Source organism: Mauremys reevesii, unplaced genomic scaffold (assembly GCF_016161935.1).
Source record: "Mauremys reevesii isolate NIE-2019 unplaced genomic scaffold, ASM1616193v1 Contig1, whole genome shotgun sequence".
In the NCBI taxonomy this organism is placed as follows: domain Eukaryota; kingdom Metazoa; phylum Chordata; order Testudines; family Geoemydidae; genus Mauremys; species Mauremys reevesii.
In genome coordinates, this window is record NW_024100715.1 from 105,672 (window position 1) to 126,478 (window position 20,807).

General features: G+C 71.7%; 1 protein-coding gene across 1 annotated transcript in view; it reads right to left on the reverse strand.

Moving 5' to 3' along the window:
- LOC120392331 (complement C4-B-like) overlaps nucleotides 1-20,807 on the reverse strand; it is a 33,204-nt gene that overhangs the window by 3,532 nt on the left and 8,865 nt on the right. Inside the window, exons 12-37 of the mRNA XM_039517052.1 lie at nucleotides 20,581-20,760; nucleotides 19,573-19,755; nucleotides 16,524-16,679; nucleotides 15,399-15,525; nucleotides 15,142-15,213; nucleotides 14,088-14,291; nucleotides 12,889-13,000; nucleotides 12,051-12,121; nucleotides 11,834-11,973; nucleotides 11,150-11,359; nucleotides 11,015-11,066; nucleotides 10,848-10,937; nucleotides 8,394-8,597; nucleotides 7,948-8,023; nucleotides 7,323-7,479; nucleotides 5,350-5,490; nucleotides 5,084-5,243; nucleotides 4,742-4,959; nucleotides 3,624-3,887; nucleotides 2,962-3,120; nucleotides 2,669-2,728; nucleotides 1,955-2,048; nucleotides 1,544-1,700; nucleotides 1,040-1,130; nucleotides 752-841; nucleotides 366-468 (exon numbers count right to left, since the gene is read on the reverse strand). Coding sequence (XP_039372986.1) covers nucleotides 366-468; nucleotides 752-841; nucleotides 1,040-1,130; nucleotides 1,544-1,700; nucleotides 1,955-2,048; nucleotides 2,669-2,728; nucleotides 2,962-3,120; nucleotides 3,624-3,887; nucleotides 4,742-4,959; nucleotides 5,084-5,243; nucleotides 5,350-5,490; nucleotides 7,323-7,479; nucleotides 7,948-8,023; nucleotides 8,394-8,597; nucleotides 10,848-10,937; nucleotides 11,015-11,066; nucleotides 11,150-11,359; nucleotides 11,834-11,973; nucleotides 12,051-12,121; nucleotides 12,889-13,000; nucleotides 14,088-14,291; nucleotides 15,142-15,213; nucleotides 15,399-15,525; nucleotides 16,524-16,679; nucleotides 19,573-19,755; nucleotides 20,581-20,760 — 3,571 coding nt within the window. The remainder of the gene's footprint in view (nucleotides 1-365; nucleotides 469-751; nucleotides 842-1,039; nucleotides 1,131-1,543; nucleotides 1,701-1,954; nucleotides 2,049-2,668; nucleotides 2,729-2,961; nucleotides 3,121-3,623; nucleotides 3,888-4,741; nucleotides 4,960-5,083; nucleotides 5,244-5,349; nucleotides 5,491-7,322; nucleotides 7,480-7,947; nucleotides 8,024-8,393; nucleotides 8,598-10,847; nucleotides 10,938-11,014; nucleotides 11,067-11,149; nucleotides 11,360-11,833; nucleotides 11,974-12,050; nucleotides 12,122-12,888; nucleotides 13,001-14,087; nucleotides 14,292-15,141; nucleotides 15,214-15,398; nucleotides 15,526-16,523; nucleotides 16,680-19,572; nucleotides 19,756-20,580; nucleotides 20,761-20,807) is intronic.

Below are 20,807 nucleotides of genomic sequence, written 5' to 3' on the forward strand. Positions count from 1 at the left end.
CCTGCCCCCAACTCCTCCCGGCCCTGCACAACCCCCTGCCTGCCCCCAACTCCTCCTCTGCCCTGCACGACCCCCTGCCTGCCCCCAACTCCTTCCCCAGCCCTGCACGACCCCCGCCTGCCCCCATCCTGCCTCCCAACTCTCCCCCGGCCCTGCACGACCCCCGCCTGCCCCCATCCTGCCCCATCCTGCCTCCCAACTCCTCCCCGGCCCTGCACGACCCCCGCCTGCCCCCATCCTGCCCCCAACTCCTCCCCGGCCCTGCACGACCCCCACCTGCCCCCAACTACTCCCTGCCCTGCATGACCCCGCCTGCCCCACCTGGCCCCCAACTCCTCCCCTGGCCCTGCATGACCCCGCCCCACCTGGCTCGTAGAAGTCGTACAGGCTGGCGCTGGCCGGCTGGAGCAGCCCCACGGGCACCGGCTGGGCGGCCCGGAACCCCACACAGTCCCGCTCCTGGGGCACCTGGGGGGCGGGGACGGGGCGGGGGTCAGACACCGGGAGCGGCCCCCTCCCCCCAACCCCCCCACTGCAACCAGAGCCCCCTGGGGTCCCTCCCTCCTGTGCCCCCACCTCCGCTGAGCCCCCATACCCCTCCCCACTGCAACCCCCACTGCAACCACAGCCCCCAGGGCCCCTCCTCTGTCCCCACCCCGCTCAGCCCCCTCCACCCCAACCCCACTGCAAACCCCACTGCAACCACCCCCGGGGCCCCTCCTCTGTCCCCACCCCCGCCCAGCCACCCCACCCTCCCGACCCTCTCACCGTCTCGGTAGAGCAGGAGTCTCTGGCCCTGGACTTCGTAGTGGCTGATGTAGCGATCAGCCAGGTCCTTCAGCTGCGGGGGGTGGGGGGGTTACACATGCCTGACACGGCCCCCGGTCCCCCCGGCCCCTCCCCCACCCAGACACAGCCCCTCCCCCACCCACAGCCCCTCTCTCCCGCCCCCGGCAGAGGGGCAGGGCGCCCACTCCAGGGGGGGACGGCACATGCGTGTCTGGAGGGGGGCCGAGGTGGGGGGATCGGGGGCCCGGACCTTGTCGAGGTCGTCCACGTGGGGCTGGAAGCCGCTCAGCAGGGTGATGTCGGCGATGGCCATGCCGGAGAGACGGGAGCCCGGCTTCCTCCTGCGCAAGGGGGGACACTGTGAGAATGGGGGCACACCGGGAAGTCCCGCCCCCCGTGTCAGCGTGATACTGCAGGAAGTCCCGCCCTTGTAGCACATGGACACACAGGAAGTCCCACCACAAACGGAAATGAGGTTAAGGCATAAAGTCCCGTCTCCACGTGGATATATCAGTCCTGTCCCCATACGAATTAAGATTGGACAGGAAGTCCCGCCCCCATAGCATGGACAACAGGAAGTCCCGCCCCTGTTAGAATGGGGCTAAGACAGGAAGTCCCGCCCCCATAGCATGGACAACAGGAAGTCCCGCCCCCATAGCATGGACAACAGGAAGTCCCGCCCCCATAGCATGGACAACAGGAAGTCCCGCCCCCCGCAGCAGTGGCGTGGCCAGACCCCGCCGCCCCGGCTCACCAGATGCAGACGGAATAGGCCACGTCCTTGTTGCGCTGGCCGGGATCAGCCGCCTCCCTGCGGCGCCGGCGCCGGGCGTCGAACCAGTGGATGGGGTGGAGCGGAGCCTCGGCCGCGGGGGCCTCCCCCCCATAGTCGTAGTCATAGTCCTCGTCCACTGCGGGGCACAAACCGCGGCTTCAGCCCGCCCCGCCCGGAAACGGGGGCCGGCCCTTTAAAAAGGGTGACATCATGGAGGAGGCGGGGCCTCACTGCCGCCCTGGAGGCTCCGCCCCCCTTGCCAATGGGGAAATTGCGGGGGGCTCTGCCCTGAAAAGGCCTAAAGAGGCTATTGCTGGAGGGGCGGAGCCCCGAACGCCCCCCCAAGCCCCGCCCACCCGCTTAACCCTTCCCGCGCCGGCGGGGACTCACCCTCGAAGCGCACGTCCCCGCTGACCGTCACCTCCAGCCCCAGGCTCTGGCACGAGCTGTTGTGCAGCTCCAGCACGTTGTACATCTTCAGCACCTGGGCACAGGAGCCAGGAGAACCCAGGAGTCCGGGCTTCCAGCCCCACCCCCCCCCGCTCTGACCACCAGCCCCCACTGCCCTCCCAGAGCCAGGAGAGAACCCAGGAGTCCTGGCTCCCAGCCCCCACTGCCCTAACCCACCAGCCCCCACTCCCCTCCCAGAGCCAGGAGAGAACCCAGGAGTCCTGGCTCCCAGCCCCCCGTGCTCTGACCACCAGCCCCCACTCCCCTCCCAGAGCTGGGGAGAGAACCCAGGAGTCCTGGCTCCCAGCCCCCACCCCGCTGTAACCCACCAGCCCCCACCCTCCCAGAGCCAGCCCCACTCCTCCCAGAGCCAGGAGAGAACCCAGGAGTCCTGGCTTCCAGCCCCCCGTGCTCTGACCACCAGCCCTCACTGCCCTCCCAGAGCCGGGGAGAGAACCCAGGAGTCCTGGCTCCCAGCCTCCCCCACGCGGTAACCCCCCAGCCCCCACTCCCCTCCCAGAGCTGGGAAGAGAACCCAGGAGTCCTGGCTCCCAGCCCCCCACCCCCACTCTCACTCACCAGCCCCCACTCCCCTCCCAGAGCTGGGACAGAACCCAGGAGTCCGGGCCCCGCCCCCAGACCCGTGTTACTCACAGTCAGGGTCCCCTTTCCTTTCCCTTCCACCTTCACTCGGAGGTTGTCGCCCAGGGAGAACTGGGGGGATCAAATCACCTGGTAAAACCAGGGGAGACACTGGGGGGCGTTAAACTACCTCCCAGCCCGTGGGCAGGAGAAATCTGGGGGGCAGGGAATGGGGCAGGGGCCTGTCCCCTCTAGGGGGCGCCAGCTCCCACCTGGCCCCAGGGCAGGGACTGGCTGGCTCAGGGGGGCGGGGAATGGGGCAGGGACTGGCTGGCTCCGGGCAGGGGGCATCTGGGTTCACTCGCCTGCAGCTCTTCCTGGATGTGGTTCTGGGAGCCGCCGAGAATCACTTTCTTGGTGCCTGATCTGCCAGGGCTGGAGAAAGTTAAATCCAGCTCGTTCTCTTCGGGGTTGTAGGTGTTGATCCAGTACTGGGAGAGGGCATCCAGTGCCACCACCGTGTCCTGAAAACAGCCGCCATGGGACCCAGGAGTGCTGGCTCCCAGCCCCCCTGCTCTAACCCACCAGCCCCCACTCCCCTCCCAGAGCCGGGGAGAGAACCCAGGAGTCCTGGCTCCCAGCCCCCCACCCCACTCTGACCCACGAGCCCCCACTCCCCTCCCAGAGCCAGGAGAGAACCCAGGCGTCCTGGCTCCCAGCCCCCACCCCACTCTGACCCACAAGCCCCCACTCCCCTCCCAGAGCCAGGAGAGAACCCAGGCGTCCTGGTTCCCCGCCCCCCGGCTCTGACCCACCAGAGCTGGGGAGAGAACCCAGGTCCTGGCTCCCAGCCCCCTGCTTAACCCCCCCCCCCCCCCCCCCTCCCAGAGCTGGGGGAGAGAAGTCAGGAGTCCTGGCTCCCAGCCCCGCGCCCCACCACACCCCCCCCCCTCGAGAACCCAGGAGTCCTGGCTCCCAGCCCCCCTGCTCTGACCCACCAGCCCCCACTCCCCTCCCTGGCTGGGACCTGTGTGGATTTGAAGCCGCCACCGTAGTTCTTCTGCTCCGTCAGCCACCGGGCGACCTTCTTGGCGGTCGCGAGGTCGTTGTGCAGCACGAGGTGCAGGAGCGCGTAGGCCGTGGTCTCGACCGAGATGGCCGAAGCGGAGGTGGCCCCACCCTGCTCCGCTGCCCAAAACATCATGGTCCCCTCTGGGGGGAGAGACCCAGCTTCACTACACCAGCCTTGGGGGGCTGCGGTACCGCCCGCCGCCACTGGGGGGAGCTGGGGCTGCGATGCCGCCCGCCGCCAGTGGGGGCAGCTGGGGCTGCGGTACCGCCCGCCGCCAGTGGGGGGGAGCTGGGGCTGCGATGCCGCCCGCCGCCGCTGGGGGGGCCGGGGGCTGCGATGCCGCCCGCCGCCACTCGGGGGAGCTGGGGCTGCGATACCGCCCGCCGCCAGTGGGGGGAGCTGGGGCTGCGATGCCGCCCGCCGCCAGTGGGGGGAGCTGGGACTGCGATACCGCACGCCGCCACTGGGGCTGGGGCTGCGATACCGCCCGCCACCGCTGGGGGCTGGGGCTGCGATACCGCCCGCCGCCACTGGGGGCTGGGGCTGCGATACCACCCGCCGCCACTAGGGGGAGCTGGGGCTGCGATACCGCCCGCCGCCACTAGGGGGAGCTGGGGCTGCGATACCGCCCGCCGCCACTAGGGGGAGCTGGGGCTGCGATACCGCCCGCCACCAGTGGGGGGAGCTGGGGCTGCGGTACCGCCCGCCGCCACTAGGGGGAGCTGGGGCTGCGGTACCGCCCGCCGCCACGCGGGGGAGCTGGGGCAGCGATAACGCCCGGCCCCAATGGGGGGAGCTTGGGCGGCGATACCGCCCGCCGCCACTGGGGGGAGCTGGGGCTGCGATACCGCCCGCCGCCACTGGGGGGAGCTGGGGCTGCGATACCGCCCGCCGCCAGTGGGGGGAGCTGGGGCTGCGATACCGCCCGCCGCCACTAGGGGGGAGCTGGGGCTGCGATGCCGCCCGCCGCCACTAGGGGGGAGCTGGGGCTGCGGTACCGCCCGCCGCCACTAGGGGGTGCTGGGGCTGCGATACCGCCCGCCGCCACTGGGGAGGAGCTGGGGCTGCGATACCGCCCGCCGCCACTGGGGGGAGCTGGGGCTGCGGTACCACCCGTCGTCACTGGGGAACTGGGGCTGCGATACCACCGTCGCCACTGGGAGCTGGGGCTGCGCTACCCCCCGTCGCCACTGGGGGGCGCTGGGGCTGCGGTACCGCCCGCCGCCACTGGGGGGAGCCGGGGACACAGGCAGCAGCAAGGGCCGGGGCAGAGGCTGCATGGGGGCAGACGCTGCACCGGGAGGCCGGGGGCGCAGGCTGCGCTGGGGGCACAGGCTGCATGGGGGGCAGACGCTGCACCGGGGCGGGGCGAGGCTGCGCTGGGGGCAGAGGCCGCGTTGGGGGCCAGGGCTCACCGCGTCCGGCAGGGCGAGCTCGAGCCGGCGGTCGGCTGCCCGATGGCGCCGGCGTCGTCGGAGGCCAGGGACAGGGCGAGGCCGAGATGGCGGCGGGTAGGGGCCCGGCCCTGCTCCGCGCTGCCGCCAGGTACCGCGTGGCCCGGGACAGGCTGCTTTTCTGGGAGCAACCATCAGACAGAGCCCCCAGCCCGCCGCCCCACCTTCCCTGTAACCCCCAGCCCCCGACCCCCACTTCCCCACCTCCCAGTACCCCAGCCCCGTACCACGCGCGCCTGCTGCTCCTGCGTCTCCTTCTGCAGCTCCGGGTCGGCCTCCTGCCCTTCGTACAGCACCAGCGCCTGCTTCAGGGCCACCACCACGAACGCCGTGAGCGAGACGCCCCCCTGCTGCCCCCCGACGCCGCCCTGGGGGGAGAGCACGGGGGTGAGCGTGCGAGGCGCACGGGCACCAGCGGACACTGGCAATGGTGAGTTCCAGAGGTGCACGGCCTGGTGCCTCAGTGGCATCACCTCCCCGCTACTACCGTGGGCCCAGGGGCTTGGGGGGCAATGGGGGATGGGAGCCGCGTGTGCAGGAGTCCGGGCACAGATCTAAGTGTGCCAGGCAGGGAGGGGTGTGGGCCAACCCGAGTGCAGGCTGCAAGCGTGGAGCTGGGAGGGGACCTCGTCTACACACACCTGCTGCGGGGCTGCCAGGGGCTGGATACTACGGTGAACGTGCCGCTGGGAATGTCCCCTTCGGGGCACGGGGCGTGCGTGGCGTGAGTGTGCAAATCCGAGCACACGAGCACTGCGTGGCATGTCTGGGCGTGCAAGGTCTGAGGGGAGCGAGGCTGGGGGACATGCAGGCCGAGCTCAGGGTGTGAGCAGAGCACGAGTGTGGTGCAGCTGTAAGCGTGCGGCCTGCTGGGTTAGCGTGCAAATGGGAGTGTAAATACTTGTGCAAATGGTGCGTGTGTGTTGGTGTGACTCCAGCCAGGCCCCGAGGCCAGGATCTAACCTGTGTGTGCAAAAACAGCCCTGGGGGCTTTGCACACCAGGGCAGTGAGTGTGCATGGGTGTGATTGCACCTGCACGTGCCATGGGGCAAGTGTGAGTTTGCAACATGAGCGTGAGTGTGCGAGGGGGCCCGTGTGTGACGATAGGAGGGGTCTAGGCCCTCCGCTCAAAGCGTGACCCAGCCCCAGACAGATGTTGGCCCCGATCCCTCCATGGATTGAACCCAGAGCCCTGGGAGAGCAGCCCAAGGCTCCCGGGCGGGGGCGGGGGCGGGGCCGGGGCGAGGCAGGTCCCCCCCCGGCCGCGCGGAGCCGGGACCCGCAGCCCGGGCGCTACGGGGCCACGCGGGAGCTGAGGGCAGCGAACGAGGCTCGTCGGGTGCTGGGGCGCGGCGGCCGAGGCCCAGCCGGGATCTCACCGTGTGGGGCGACGCTGGGGAGTGTCAGTGGCTGCAGGGCCCGGAGCCGAGCTGCTAAGGGGTCAGTGCCCCGGGCGAGCGGCCAGGCGGGTCGGGCCCCGACGCGGCTGGAAGGGTCTAACCCTGGGCCGCGAGCCGGCTCTGCTCCGGCGTCGGGGGGAACCTTCGGCCACCAGGCCTGAGCTCCCCGGTCGCTGGCTGCAGCCCCCCGAGCCCGGACACTGGCCTGGGCCTCGGGGCTGGGTCTCCAGGGGCTTCGGGCAGCGCCAGGCTCTGTCTGCCTGAACTCGCCCTCGCTCTCTGCTAACGAATCGGAGCCTCGTTAAGAGGAGCTGCCTGGAGCGAGTAGTTCGGGTCAGGGCTGGGGCTGATCCGGGGGGTCACAGGGCAACATGCCGGGCCCCTGTGCATTGTGAACGTGCAGGGGCACTGTGTGACTCCGTGGCAAGGATGGGAGGGCAGTTGTGCAATGCACCAGCTAGTGTGCAAGGGGGATAGTGCATGCGGGAGCGTGGCTAAATGTGCCACATCTCCCTGAGTGTGTGAAGGCAGTCGGTGAGGGGATGGCGACACTGCAGCCGTACAGCGCTGGCGCGGCAGTGCAAGGCAACGGCAAGTGTGCAAGGCCGCAGGGTGTGAGGATGAGGGTGCAGAGGAAAGTGAGCACGCAAAATTGGGGATCAGGTGTGCAAGGCCCAGGTGTGAATTGAGTGTGAGGCAGTAGTGTGTGTGAATGTGCACGTGTTTGTGCAAGGCCATTGTGCGAGGGGAGTGGGCAGCAGCAGCGCGTGCGAGGGCGTAGGGGCACGTGCGACGTCACCTGCATGTCCCGGTGGATGACGGGCTGGGGGTCGCGGAAGGAGCCGTCGGCCTGTTGGTTTCCCAGCAGCCACGTGACCGACTCCCGAATCCCGGCAGCGTCCACGTCCTGGTACTGCCGGCTGAGCGCCAGGACCTTCACCACGAACGCCGTCAGCCTGGGGGGGCCGGGGTCAGCCTGGGGGCGAGTCACGGACCCCGGAGGGGATCCCCCCCCCCCAGAGCCCCCGGCCGCCTCCCGGCCCCTCCCGGGGGAGCCGATCCCCCCACAGAGCCCCCAGCCGCCTCCCGGCCCCTCCCGGGGGAGCCGATCCCCCCCAGAGCCCCCGGCCGCCTCCCGGCCCCTCCCGGGGGAGCCGATCCCCCCCAGAGCCCCTCGGACGCCTCCCAGCCCCTCCCGGGGGAGCTGATCCCCCCCAGAGCCCCTGGCCCAGATCCCCCCCTCACAGCCCCCCACGATGCCTCCCGGCCCCTCCCGGGGGAGCCAACCCCCCACAGCCCCCGGGCCACCTCCCGGCCCCTCCCTGGGGAGCGGATCCCCCCAGAGCCCCCGGCCCGGACCCCCCCTCACAGCCCCAGCCATTGACCCCACCCCGACCCTCCCCAGGCCCCCCAGCCCGGCTCACCAGGTGCTGCTGGCCCGGTGCAGCCAGGCGCCGTACGAGCCGTCCGCCTTGCGGAAGGTCAGGATCCGCTCGTAGCCTGGGGGGAGGGGATGCGACGGGGGGGTCACATTGGGGGGTTCGACCCCCACCCTCTGTGCCCCCTGCTCCCCTTGTGCTCCGTGAGGGGCTCGTGCCTGGGGCGAGCGGGCGAGGGTCTGTGCGCTGGGCGTGCAAAGGGGGGTGCACACGTGTGTGCACAGTGCAAGGGCTGGCGGGCAGCCGTGGGGGGTGCAAGGGACCAGCGTGCGAGCTGGGGTCTGGCGCCCCTTGCCGTGTGCAGCTCCCCAGCCCAGCCCCGAACCCCGAACCCCACCCGGCCCCGGTGCCCCATTGCTGTGTGCAGCTCCCCCAGCCCAGCCCCCGAACCCCCCCCGGCCCCCGCCCGCCCCCCCCGCCCCGGGCCTCACCCACACGCAGGTGATCCAGCCCCTCCTGCTTGCGCTCGGCGCGGAGCTGGGCCCACTGCTCGGTCTCGTCCAGGTAGCGCATGGCGTAGAGCCCGGGCGCCAGGTAGATCATGGTCTGCTCGGCGCAGCCCCGCGGCACCCGCAGCAGCCCCGCCAGCCCGGCGGGCGAGAGCGACTTCTCCAGCGTCTCCACCGGCTCGTCGGCTGCCGCGGGGCGGGAGAGCGTCAGCCACCCACGGGCACCGGGCCGGGGAGAGAGAGACCCACGGGCACCGCGCCGGGGAGAGACCCAGAGACCCACGGGCACCGCGCCGGGGAGAGAGAGACCCACGGGCACCGGGCCGGGGAGAGAGAGACCCACGGGCACCGCGCCGGGGAGAGACCCAGCCACCCACGGGCACCGGGCCGGGGAGTGAGAGACCCAGCGACCCACGGGCCCCGCGCCGGGGAGAGACCCAGCGACCCACGGGCACCGCGCTGGGGAGAGAGAGACCCAGAGACCCACGGGCACCGCGCCGGGGAGAGACCCAGCCACCCACGGGCACCGGGCCGGGGAGAGAGAAACCCAGCCACCCACGGGCACCGGGCCGGGGAGAGAGAGACCCAGCGACCCACGGGCCCCGCGCTGGGGAGAGACAGAGACCCAGCGACCCACGGGCACCGGGCCGGGGAGAGACCCAGCGACCCACGGGCCCCGCGCCGGGGAGAGACCCAGCCACCCACGGGCACCGCGCTGGGGAGAGAGAGACCCAGCGACCCACGGGCCCCACGCCGGGGAGAGACAGAGACCCAGAGACCCACGGGCACCGCGCCGGGGAGAGACCCAGCCACCCACGGGCACCGGGCCGGGGAGAGAGAAACCCAGCCACCCACGGGCACCGGGCCGGGGAGAGAGAGACCCAGCGACCCACGGGCCCCGCGCCGGGGAGAGACCCAGCGACCCACGGGCACCGCGCCGGGGAGAGAGAGACCCAGCGACCCACGGGCCCCGCGCCAGGGAGAGAGAGACCCAGCCACCCACGGGCCCCGCGCCGGGGAGAGACCCAGCCACCCACGGGCCCCGCGCCGGGGAGAGACCCAGCGACCCACGGGCACCGCGCCGGGGAGAGAGAGACCCAGCCACCCACGGGCCCCGCGCTGGGGAGAGAGAGACCCAGCGACCCACGGGCACCGCGCCGGTGAGAGAGAGACCCACAGGCACCGCGCCGGGGAGAGACCCAGCGACCCACGGGCCCTGCACCGGGGAGAGAGAGACCCAGCGACCCACGGGCACCGCGCCAGGGAGAGAGTGACACAGCGCCCCACGGGCCCCGCGCTGGGGAGAGACAGAGACCCAGCGACCCACGGGCCCCGCGCAGGGGAGAGACCCAGCGACCCACCGCCACCCCGCGGGGGATAGACAGAGACCAACCGACCCACGGGCCCCACGCCGGGGAGAGACCCAGCGACCCACGGGCACCGCGCCGCGGAGAGAGAGACCCAGCGACCCACGGGCACCGCGCCGGGGAGAGAGAGACCCAGCGACCCACGGGCACCGCGCCGGGGAGAGAGAGACCCAGCGACCCACGGGCCCCGCGCTGGGGAGAGAGAGACCCAGCGACCCACGGGCACCGCGCCGGGGAGAGACAGAGACCCAGCGACCCACGGGCACCGCGCCCGGGAGAGAGAGACCCAGCGACCCACGGGCCCCGCGCTGGGGAGAGACAGAGACCCAGCGACCCACGGGCACCGCGCCAGGGAGAGTGAGACCCAGCGACCCACGGGCACCGCGCCAGGGAGAGTGAGACAGCGTCACCGACCCACGGGCACCGCGCCAGGGAGAGCCAGAGACCCAGCGACGCACAGGCACCGCGCCGGGGAGAGCGACACAGAGCCCCAGCGACCAACGGACCCCACGCCGGGGCTGGGGGGAGATGGCGTTCAGGTGGGGACAGGGATGGGGAATGCAGTGGGGTGGGGAAGGGGCATCAGGGCAGTGAACCCTGTGTGCCTCAGTTTCCCCGCTGAGGTGTCTCGTTGGGGGTGGGACGGTATTGACACGAACGGGGCCCCCAGAGATCAGTGCTGCAGCCAGGCAGGGTCCGGTTGTGGCAGCAGATCTCGCCCGAAGGGGTCCGGGGGGTGTCTGAGGAGGGGCCGGGGGCCGGGCCGGTGACGCTCTCTGGGTGCAGGTGCCGGCAGTGGCTCTGCCCTGTGTGTGTTTCCCACCTGGGCTCTGCCTCTGGGGGACGCCCCAGACCATGGGGCCTCAGCTCGGCCTGGGGGGCCGCTACGAGTGACCCATGGAGAGATGCACCGGGTGACTCAGCCAGGCAGGGCCAGGCCGCAGGAGGGGCGGGGGCGGGGCTGGGCTGCTGGGAGGAGCCAGTCTCCGGATTTGGGACTCGCGGGGGCAGGGGCTGGGTGGCGGGGGAGGGGGAAGGGCGGGGGAGGGGCAGCCGGGGGGTCTCTCACCCGTGACGCGGACGCTCATCTTGAAGTCCCCGTCGGGGAGGGCGTTGGGGGGCAGCTCCCCCGGGATCTCCAGCGCCCGGCTGTGCCGCTCTGTGGGGGCAGGGGGGTCAGCGGGATCCAGGCAGCCCCAGAGACTCCCCCTCCCCCCAGCCCCTGGGGTCCCCCACCTTCAGAATCCAGCGAGTAGCTCATCTCCTCCAGCTGGGCGGTGCCTTCTCTCTGGGGGGAGACGGGGGTCAGAACGGGGACTTGGGGGGCAGAGGGGGCAGAGGGCGGCTCCGTGGGGCTCGGGCCCCTCTCACCTCCACCCGCAGGCTCCGGGCGACGCTGTCCCCGAGCCCCCAGGCCCCCTGCGCCGTGATGGTGATGGGGATGTCGGCGGCGCCCATGGGCACCACGGTGAAGGGCACGGCCAGAGCCCCCTTCGCCGGGACCTGCACGGCCTGGCGCCGGATCCGGTCCCCCGTCGCCGGGGAGCAGATGCCCTCCGAGCGCTCCATGTGCACCGAGACCTGGGGAGAGAGAGACTGAGACCCCCACACGGGCTGCGGGCCGGGGCCGGGGGGCACCGCCAGGGCTGGGGGGGGCAGGGCTGGGGGCTGCAGGTCGGGGCTCGGGGGCACCGGCAGGGCAGGGGGCTGCGGGTCGGGCTGAGGGGCACTGGCGGGGCTGGGGGCTGCAGGTCAGGAAGGGGCTGTGGGTCGGGGCAGAGGGGCATTGGCAGAGTTGGGGGTGGGGCACCGGCAGGGCCGGGGGCAGGTCGGGGCGGGGGCTGCGGGCGGGACGGGGGCACTGCCAGGGCTGGTGGCTGCGGGCGGGGCTGAGGGCAGGGGCTGCGGGTGGGGCGGGGGCATTGGCAGAGCTGGGGCAGGGCAGGGGCTGCGGGTCGGGCTGGGGGCACCGGCAGAGCTGGGGGCTGCGGGTCGGGCAGAGAGGCATTGGCAGAGCTGTGGGTCGGGCCGGGGCGGCCGAGCGGGGGCCCTCACGTTGACGGGCCGATCCCCGTAGTTGTACAGCACCGGGCGCAGCTCCAGCTGCTCGAAGCGCTTCACGGCGTAGGGCAGCCGCAGCGAGACGTGGAAATCCTGGAAGACGCGGACGCTGAGCGGGTCGGAGACGCAGATCCCTGGGGGGGGAGCGGGGTGAGCCGGGGGGCCATGGGGGGATGGGCGGCCGGGGGGGCAGCCGGGGGGACGGACTCACCGGAGGTCGGCGACATGCTGACGGCCTGGATCTCCCAGGTGGTGATCGAATCCGGCACCAGGTGGGTTTGCCTGCGGGAGACAGACGGGGGTCAGGGGAGGCTGGGTAGGGAGGGTGGCCCCAGGAAGGTGCTTGGAGGGACATGGGGGGACGCCCGGGAAGGAGTGGAGCCCTGGGGTGGGGGGAGGGGTCCCCAGGGAGAAGTGGGGGGAAGGGCGGCGAGGTGGGGGAGGGGCTCCCAGGAGAAGGGGGGAGGGGTGGTGAGGTGGGCGAGGCTCCCAGGAGAAGGGGGGAGGGGCGGTGCGGTGGGCGCCGGCTCCCCAGGAGTAGGTGGGAGGGGCGGCGAGGTGGGCGAGGGCTCCCCAGGAGACGGGGGGAGGGGTGGTGAGGTGGGCGAGGGCTCCCCAGGAGAAGGGGGAGGGGTGGCGAGGTGGGCGCGGGCGCCCCAGGAGAAGGGGGAGGGCAGGCCCCAGGAGAAGGGGGAGGCGGCGAGGTGGGCGAGGGCTCCCCAGGAGAAGGGGGAGGGGTGGCGAGGTGGGCGAGGGCTCCCCAGGAGAAGGGGGGAGGGGCACCCCAGGAGAAGGGGGAGGGGCGGCGAGGTGGGCGAGGGCTCCCCAGGAGAAGGGGGAGGGGCGGCGAGGTGGGCGAGGGCTCCCCAGGAGAAGGGGGGAGGGGCGGCGAGGTGGGCGAGGGCTCCCCAGGAGACGGGGGAGGGGTGGCGAGGTGGGCGAGGGCTCCCCAGGAGAAGGGGGGAGGGGCGGCGAGGTGGGCGAGGGCTCCCCAGGAGAAGCGGGGGGAGGGCTCCCCAGGAGAAGGGGCCCCCGGCCGGGGCGCTGACCGGCTGCTCCCCGTCACGGTGACGGTTTTCCAGAGCCAGCTCTCGGGGAAGACGCTCCGGGTCTGCACAGAATCGTCGTCGAAGAACTCGTCCTCGTCCAGCTCGGGGTTCACTGCGGGGACACGTGGGGTTCAGGGTCGCGGCGGCTCCCTGCCCGTCTGCCGGCTGGTGTGCGCTGGGCCCCGCGTGAGACCCCCCCCCGCAATCACTCGCCCCGGGGCCTGAGCCAAGGACCCAGTGGGCTCGCTGGAGCCGAGGAGATTTAGGAGCCAGCCCCGTCCCTGGGACACCCCGGGGGGAGCCGCACGAAGGCCCAACGGCCACACACGGAGTTTGGAGCTGGGGCAGGTTTGCAGGTGGGGGAGCTGCTGTAACGGGGAGGGGGCTCGTGGAGACCCCCGGTCCGATCTCCCCCCCCGTCCCCCAGCGAACTCACCCGCCGGGGCAGTCAGGGGGGCCAGGAGTTGGTAACAAGCCGGAGTGTGTGCGTGTCTGTGTGTGTGCGTGTCTGTGCGTGTGCGTGTGCCTGTCTGTGCGTGTGTGTGCCTGTGTCTGTGCGTGTCTGTGCGTGATCTCTCATGTGCAGCTCACACACTGCGGGTTGATACGTGTATTACCAAGACATGTGTGGCTTTGCCGTATCCCCCCTGAAAAGATCCTGTGCAGCACTTGCAGTGCAACAACTGTGTGGGGCAGGGTTAGCAGCGGGGGGGGGACCCCAGAGCCAGGCTCCCACCCCCTGCTCCAGCCCCCAGCCCCCACTCCCCTCCCAGAGCCGGGAGAGAACCCAGGAGTCCGGGCTCTCAGCCCCCCTGCTGTAACCACCAGCCCCCACTGCCCTCCCAGAGCCAGGGAGAGAACCCCGGAGTACGGGCGCCCAGCCCCCCTGCTCTAACCCCCCAGCCCCCACTCCCCTCCCAGAGCCGGGGAGAGAACCCAGGAGTCCTGGCTCCCAGCCCCCCCTGCTCTAACCACCAGCCCCCCTCCCCTCCCCTCCCCTCCCAGAGCCGGGGAGAGAACCCAGGGATCCTGGCTCCCAGCCCCCCCGCTCTAACCCACCAGCCCCCACTCCCCTCACAGAGCCAGGGAGAACCCAGGAGTCCTGGCTCCCAGCCCCCCTGCTACAGCCCCCAGCCCCCTCCTCCTCCTCCCAGAGGCGGGAGAGAACCCAGGCGTCCGGGCTGCCAGCCCAGGCTCACCCCGGGCCAGCCCGCCGGAGCCCCAGGCCTTGCGGCGCAGCTCGGTGGCGAATTTGCAGCAGTCGAGGAAGGGGCCTTGGCAGCGGGCGGCGTCGGGGCCCTGGATCCGCGTCGCTCGCTGCTCGCACGTCCGGCGCATCGGCACCTGGGTCATCCCGTCCCGGCAGCACCGCAGAGCCCGCGGGTCGCCCTGGTACCGCGCGGCTGGGGAGACGGGGCGCGGGGCGCAGAGTGTCAGACAGGGCAGGGGGGCAGAGGGGGTGGGGGACGGGATGCCTGGCACCCCTGTCCCTGCCGGGGGTCCCAGGCTGGCCACGGGGCAGAGCATCAGACATGGCCGGGGGGCAGCACAGGGGGGCAGAGGGTCAGACAGGGCGTGGGGGGCAGACGGGGCACGGGGGAGTGCCTGGCACCCCTGTCCCTGCCGGGCAGGGCCGGCTTTAGCAAGTGCGGGGCCCAATTCGAACTGTTTCAATGGGGCCCCGGCAGGGATGACTATATATATAAAAAAAAATAATGTAAAAAACACATGGGGCTTGTACTCACCGGGCGGTGCTCCGAGTCTTCGGCGGCGGGTCCTTCACTCGCTCCAGGTCTTCGGTGGCACTGAAGGACCTTCCGCCAAAGTGCGGCTGAAGACCCAGAGCAAGCGAAGGACCCGCTGCCAAAGTGTCGCCGAAGACCCGGAGCGCTGCCAGGTGAGTAAAAATTTAAAAGGTGCCTCTAGCCAAGGAAGAGATTCTCACTGGGTGCGGGGCCCTCTTAGGCGCGGGGCCTGATTCGGGGGAATTGGTGGAATTGGCCTAAAGCCGGCCCTGCTGCCGGGGTCCCAGGCTGGCCACGGGGCAGGGCAGGAGCCTGCGGTGGGGGGCAGAGCTCAAGGGGGCGGCAGGGGGCCAGGCCTGGGCGAAATGGGGCACCCTTGGGGGGCTGGACAGCAAAGGGCTCCTCCCAGGGGCTGCCCCACGGCCGGGGGGCGCAGCGGCGAGCTGGGGGATCTGTGCACAGGGCGGGTGCAGGGGTGGGGAGACCCTGCCCCCCACCCCCCACTCACCCCTCTTCTGGGCCTGCACTTGGAAGTCCAGCGAGCGCTTCCTGCGGGGGGCGTCCTGGCCGCAGCCGTGCCCTGGGGGTGCAAAGACCGACGGGGGGTAAGACTGGGCGGGTCACAGCCCCTCAGCCCCCCCCCGGGTCCTCCCCCCGCCCCCCATCTCACCGCTCTCCAGCCCCCCCCCCGGGTCCTCCCCCCGCCCCCATCTCACCGCTCCGCAGCCCCCCCCCGGGTCCTTCCCCCCCGTCCCCCCGTCTCACCGCTCTGCAGCCGGCTCTCCAGCTCCCCCACGCGCAGGGCCAGGCCGGCGTCTTCGAAGACCCCCAGGGCATCGGCCCCACTGCCCGGCGAGCAGCCCAGGTCGTAGCTGCCCATGGCCGCGAACACCTGGGGGGATGCGGGGAGAGAAGCCAGGAGTGGAGGGGGGGGCAGAAGCCAGGGGATGGGGAGCCGGGGGGCAGAAGCTGGGGGGCAAACAGCAGGGAGATTGGGGGATGGGGGGCAGACGCCGGTGGATGGGGGGCCGTGGGGCAGAAGCCGGGGGGCAGAAGCGGGTGGATGGGGGCCCGGGGGGCAGACAGCAGGGAGAGGGGGGGATGGGGGGCAGAAGCCGGTGGATGGGGGGCCGTGGGGCAGAAGCGGGTGGATGGGGTCCGGGGGCAGAAGCGGGTGGATGGGGGATGGGGGCCCGGGGCAGACAGCAGGGAGATGGGGCAGCCGGGGATGGGGGCGTGGGGCAGAAGCCGGGGCAGACAGCAGGGAGATGGGGATGGGAGGCAGAAGCTGGGGATGGGGATGGGGCGGGGGCAGACAGCAGGGGATGGGGGCCGGGGCAGACACCGGGGGCAGACAGCAGGAGATGGGGGATGGGGGCAGACAGCAGGGGGGATGGGGGGCCGTGGGGCAGACACCGGGGGGCAGAAGCGGGTGGATGGGGGCCCGGGGGGCAGACGCCGGGGGGCAGACAGCAGGGGAGGGTCATTGTCCTGCCAGGTCCCAGGAGGAACACGTGGCCGGCGTCCATCGCCCTTGGCCACGCCCGTTCGGGGTCATAGGTCACCAGCGGGGTCATGGGTCAAACCCAGGTCCTGGGGGTGAGTCTGGGCCAAGGGCCCTTTGAATGGAGCAGGCCGTGATTGGCCAGTCGTGAGCAAAGGCCCATTTGGGAGGTCAGAGGTCAAACCCAAGGGGCCGATGACCATCCGCACCTAATGGGTTGACCGTTCAAAGGTCGTAGGTCAAGGCAGAGAGGTCGTAGGTCAAGCCCAAGGAGGCGAATGGCCCGGAGCTGACCCTGGGCTCTCCATGGGGTGACCATGGAGTGATGGGGCGATGGCCCCACGGGAGGTCGGGGGTCGGGGGTCAGAGCGGGGGCTGGGCCGTACCTTGGCGGGCGTGAGCCGGTGCCGCCGGTTGAGCACGTAGACGGCCGAGTCGACGGCCACCAGGGAGACGGCGGCGCGGGAGTCGGTGGCCACCGTGAACTTGAGCGTCTCGTGGGGGCGCAGCTCCCAGCTCTCCGGGTCCAGCTGCAACTCCAGCTGGGGGGGGACACGGGTCAGGGGGGCCCACACCTGCCCCACACACACCGCCCGGCCCCGCACACCCCACAGAACTGCACCAAACCCCACCCCACACACCCCGCCCGGCCCCGTGCTCCACCTCACCCGCCCCATTGCACCCCACAGAACTGCACCAAACCCCTCCCCACACACCCCGCCCGGCCCCGTGCTCCACCTCACCCGCCCCATTGCACCCCACAGAACTCCTGCACCAAACCCCACCCCACACACCCCGCCCGGCCCCGGGCTCCACCGCACCCACCCCATTGCACCCCACACCACTCCTGCACCAACCCCCACCCAACACACCCCGCCCCGCCCCGTGCTCCACCTCACCCCCCCCACAGAACTGCACCAAACCCCACCCCACACCCCGCCCGGCCCCGTGCTCCACCTCACCCGCCCCATTGCACCCCACAGAACTGCACCAAACCCCTCCCACACACCCCGCCCGGCCCGTGCTCCACCTCACCCACCCCATTGCACCCCACATAACTCCTGCACCAAACCCCACCCCACACCCCCCTCCCGCCCCGTGCTCCATCTCACCCACCCCATTGCACCCCACAGAACTGCACCAAACCCCACCCCACACACCCCGCCCCGTGCTCCACCTCACCCACCCCATTGCACCCCACAGAACTCCTGCACCAAACCCCACCCCATACACCCCGCCCGCCCCGTGCTCCATCTCACCCGCCCCATTGCACCCCACAGAACTCCTGCACCAAACCCCTCCCACACACCCCGCCCGGCCCCATGCTCCACCTCACCCACCCCATTGCACCCAACATAACTCCCGCACCAAACCCCCCCCCACACACCCCGCCCGGCCCCGTGCTCCACCTCACCCGCCCCACAAACCCCATTGCACCCCACAGAACTGCACCAAACCCCTCCCACACACCCCACCCGCCCCGTGCTCCATCTCACCCGCCCCATTGCACCCCACAGAACTCCTGCACCAAACCCCACCCCACACACCCCGCCCCGCCCGTGCTCCACCTCACCCGCCCCATTGCACCCCACAGAACTCCTGCACCAAACCCCACCCCACACCCCGCCCGGCCCCGTGCTCCACCTCACCCACCCCACAAACCCCATTGCACCCCACAGAACTGCACCAAACCCTCCCCACACACCCCACCCGGCCCTGTGCTCCACCTCACCCGCCCCATTGCACCCCACAGAACTCCTGCACCAAACCCCACCCCACACACCCCGCCCGCCGTGCTCCATCTCACCCGCCCCACAAACCCCATTGCACCCCACAGAACTGCACCAAACCCCCCCCCACACACACCCCCCCGCCCCGTGCTCCATCTCACCCGCCCCATTGCACCCCACAGAACTCCTGCACCAAACCCCACCCCACACACCCCGCCCGCCCCGTGCTCCACCTCACCCACCCCATTGCACCCCACAGAACTCCTGCACCAAACCCCACCCCACACACCCCGCCCGGCCCCGTGCTCCACCTCACCCACAAACCCCATTGCACCCCACAGAACTGCACCAAACCCCACCCCACACACCCCGCCCGGCCCCAAGCTCCACCTCACCCGCCCCACAAACCCCATTGCACCAAACCCCTCCCCACACACCCCACCCCATACACCCCACCCGGCCCCATGCTCCACCTCCCCACCCCATTGCATCCCACAGAACTCCTGCACCAAACCCCACCCCACACACCCCGCCCGGCCCTGTGCTCCACCTCACCCACCCCATTGCACCCCACAGAACTGCACCAAACCCCTCCCACACACCCCGCCTGGCCCCGTGCTCCACCTCACCCGCCCCATTGCACCCCACAGAACTCCTGCACCAAACCCCTCCCCACACACCCCGCCCGGCCCCGTGCTCCACCTCACCCACCCCACAAACCCCATTGCACCCACAGAACTGCACCAAACCCTCCCACACACCCCACCCCACACACCCCGTGCTCCACCTCACCCGCCCCACAACCCCATTGCACCCCACAGAACTCCTGCACCAAACCCTCCCCACACCCCGCCCCGGCCCCGTGCTCCACCTCCCCCGCCCCACCAACCCCATCGCACCCCACAGAACTGCACCAAACCCCTCCCCACACACCCCACCCCACACACCCCACCCAGCCCCGTGCTCCACCTCACCCACCCCATTGCACCCCACATAACTCCTGCACCAAACCCCACCCCACACACCCCACCCAGCCCCGTGCTCCACCTCACCCGCCCCACAACCCCCAGAGCACCCCACAGAACTGCACCAAACCCCTCCCCACACACCCCGCCCCGCTCCGTGCGCCACCCCACCCCCCCCCCACCCCCCAGTGCACCCCACAGAACGGCACCACACCCCACCCCACACACCCCGCCCGGCCCCCAGCTCCACCTCACCCGCCCCACAAACCCCATAGCACCCCACAGAACTGCACCAAACCCCTCCCCACACACCCCACCCCATACACCCCGCCCGGCCCCATGCTCCACCTCACCCACCCCATTGCATCCCACAGAACTCCTGCACCAAACCCCACCCCACACACCCCACCTGGCCCTGTGCTCCACCTCACCCACCCCATTGCACCCCACAGAACTGCACCAAACCCTCCCACACACCCCGCCCGGCCCCGTGCTCCACCTCACCCGCCCACCCCATTGCACCCCACAGAACTCCTGCACCAAACCCCTCCCCACACACCCCACCCCATACACCCGGCCCCATGCTCCACCTCACCCACCCCATTGCACCCCACAGAACTCTGGCACCAAACCCCTCCCCACACACTGCCCCACAACATACCCTGCATCAACCCCCGCACCCCACACACTGCCCCACACCACCCGCCTCGCCCCTCCCCCCGCTCCCCCCCCGGATTTACCTTCCCCTGGCAGCGGTCCAGCACGTCCACCCACAGCGAGTTGGCCACCACCTCGTCCCCGCGCCGGTAAAAGGCCACCAGCCGGAAGGCCGGGACCAGCTCGGGGGTGACGGGGACGGAGATGACGGTGTAGGACGTCCGGGTCACGGCGCGCGCCGCCACGATGGAGCCCCGGTGCAGCACCTGCCGGGAGACCCACAGCTGGGCCTGGGGCAGCCCTGGGGCCTGGGCTGCAGGGGGATCTCTCCCAGCCGGGGGGCACTGGGGGGCACCGGGGGGCGCTCTCCCAGCCAGGGGGCAGTAAGGGGCACTGGGGAGCACTAGGGGGCGATCTCCCAGCAAGGGGGCAGTGTGGGGCACTGGGGCTCTCTAGGGGCACCAGGGCCACACTCCTGGGGCTCTGGGGGCACCAGGGGGTGCTCTCCCAGCCAGGGGGCAGTAGGGGGCACTGGGGGGTCTCCTAGGGGACACTGGGGGGCGCTCTCCCAGCCAGGGGGCGGTAAGGGGCACAGGGGCACCGGGTGCTCCCAGCCAGGGGCAGTAGGGGCACTGGGGTCTCTAGGGGCACTGGGGCCGCTCTCTAGGGGCACCGGGCCAGCCAGGGGCAATGGGGGCACCGGGAGGGGTCTCTTAGGGGCACCGGGGGTACTCTCCCAGCCAGGGGTGGTAAGGCACAGGGGCACCGGGTGCTCTCCCAGCCAGGGGCAGTGTGGGGCACTGGGGCTCTCCCAGCCAGGGGGCAGTGTGGGGCACCGGGGGGGGTCTCTTAGGGGGCACCGGGGGACGCTCTCCCAGCCATGGGCAGTAGGGGGCAGTGTGGGGCACTGGGGGGCACTCTCCTAGGGGGCACTGGGGGGCGCTCTCCCAGCCAGGGGGCAGTGTGGGGCACTGGGGGGCACTCTCCTAGGGGGCACTGGGGGGGCTCTCCCAGCCAGGGGGCAGTGTGGGGCACCGGGGGGTCTCCTAGGGGGCACCGGGGCCGCTCTCCCACCGCCCGCGCTCACTCACCATGTAGTAGAAGTGGGAGAAGGCGCCGGAGCCGAGGTCCTTGAGCCCCACGGAGAGCGACTGGCCGGGCCCCACGGCGCCCGCGCGCTGGGCGTCCAGCACCAGGTAGCTCCCGCTGGGGGACCGAACCGCCGTGGCCTGGAGAGACGCCTCGGCCGGGTCCCTCTCCCCCGCCACCACCTGGGGGGGGGCACGGCTCAGGGGGGCCAGCGCTGCCCCCCGGCTGT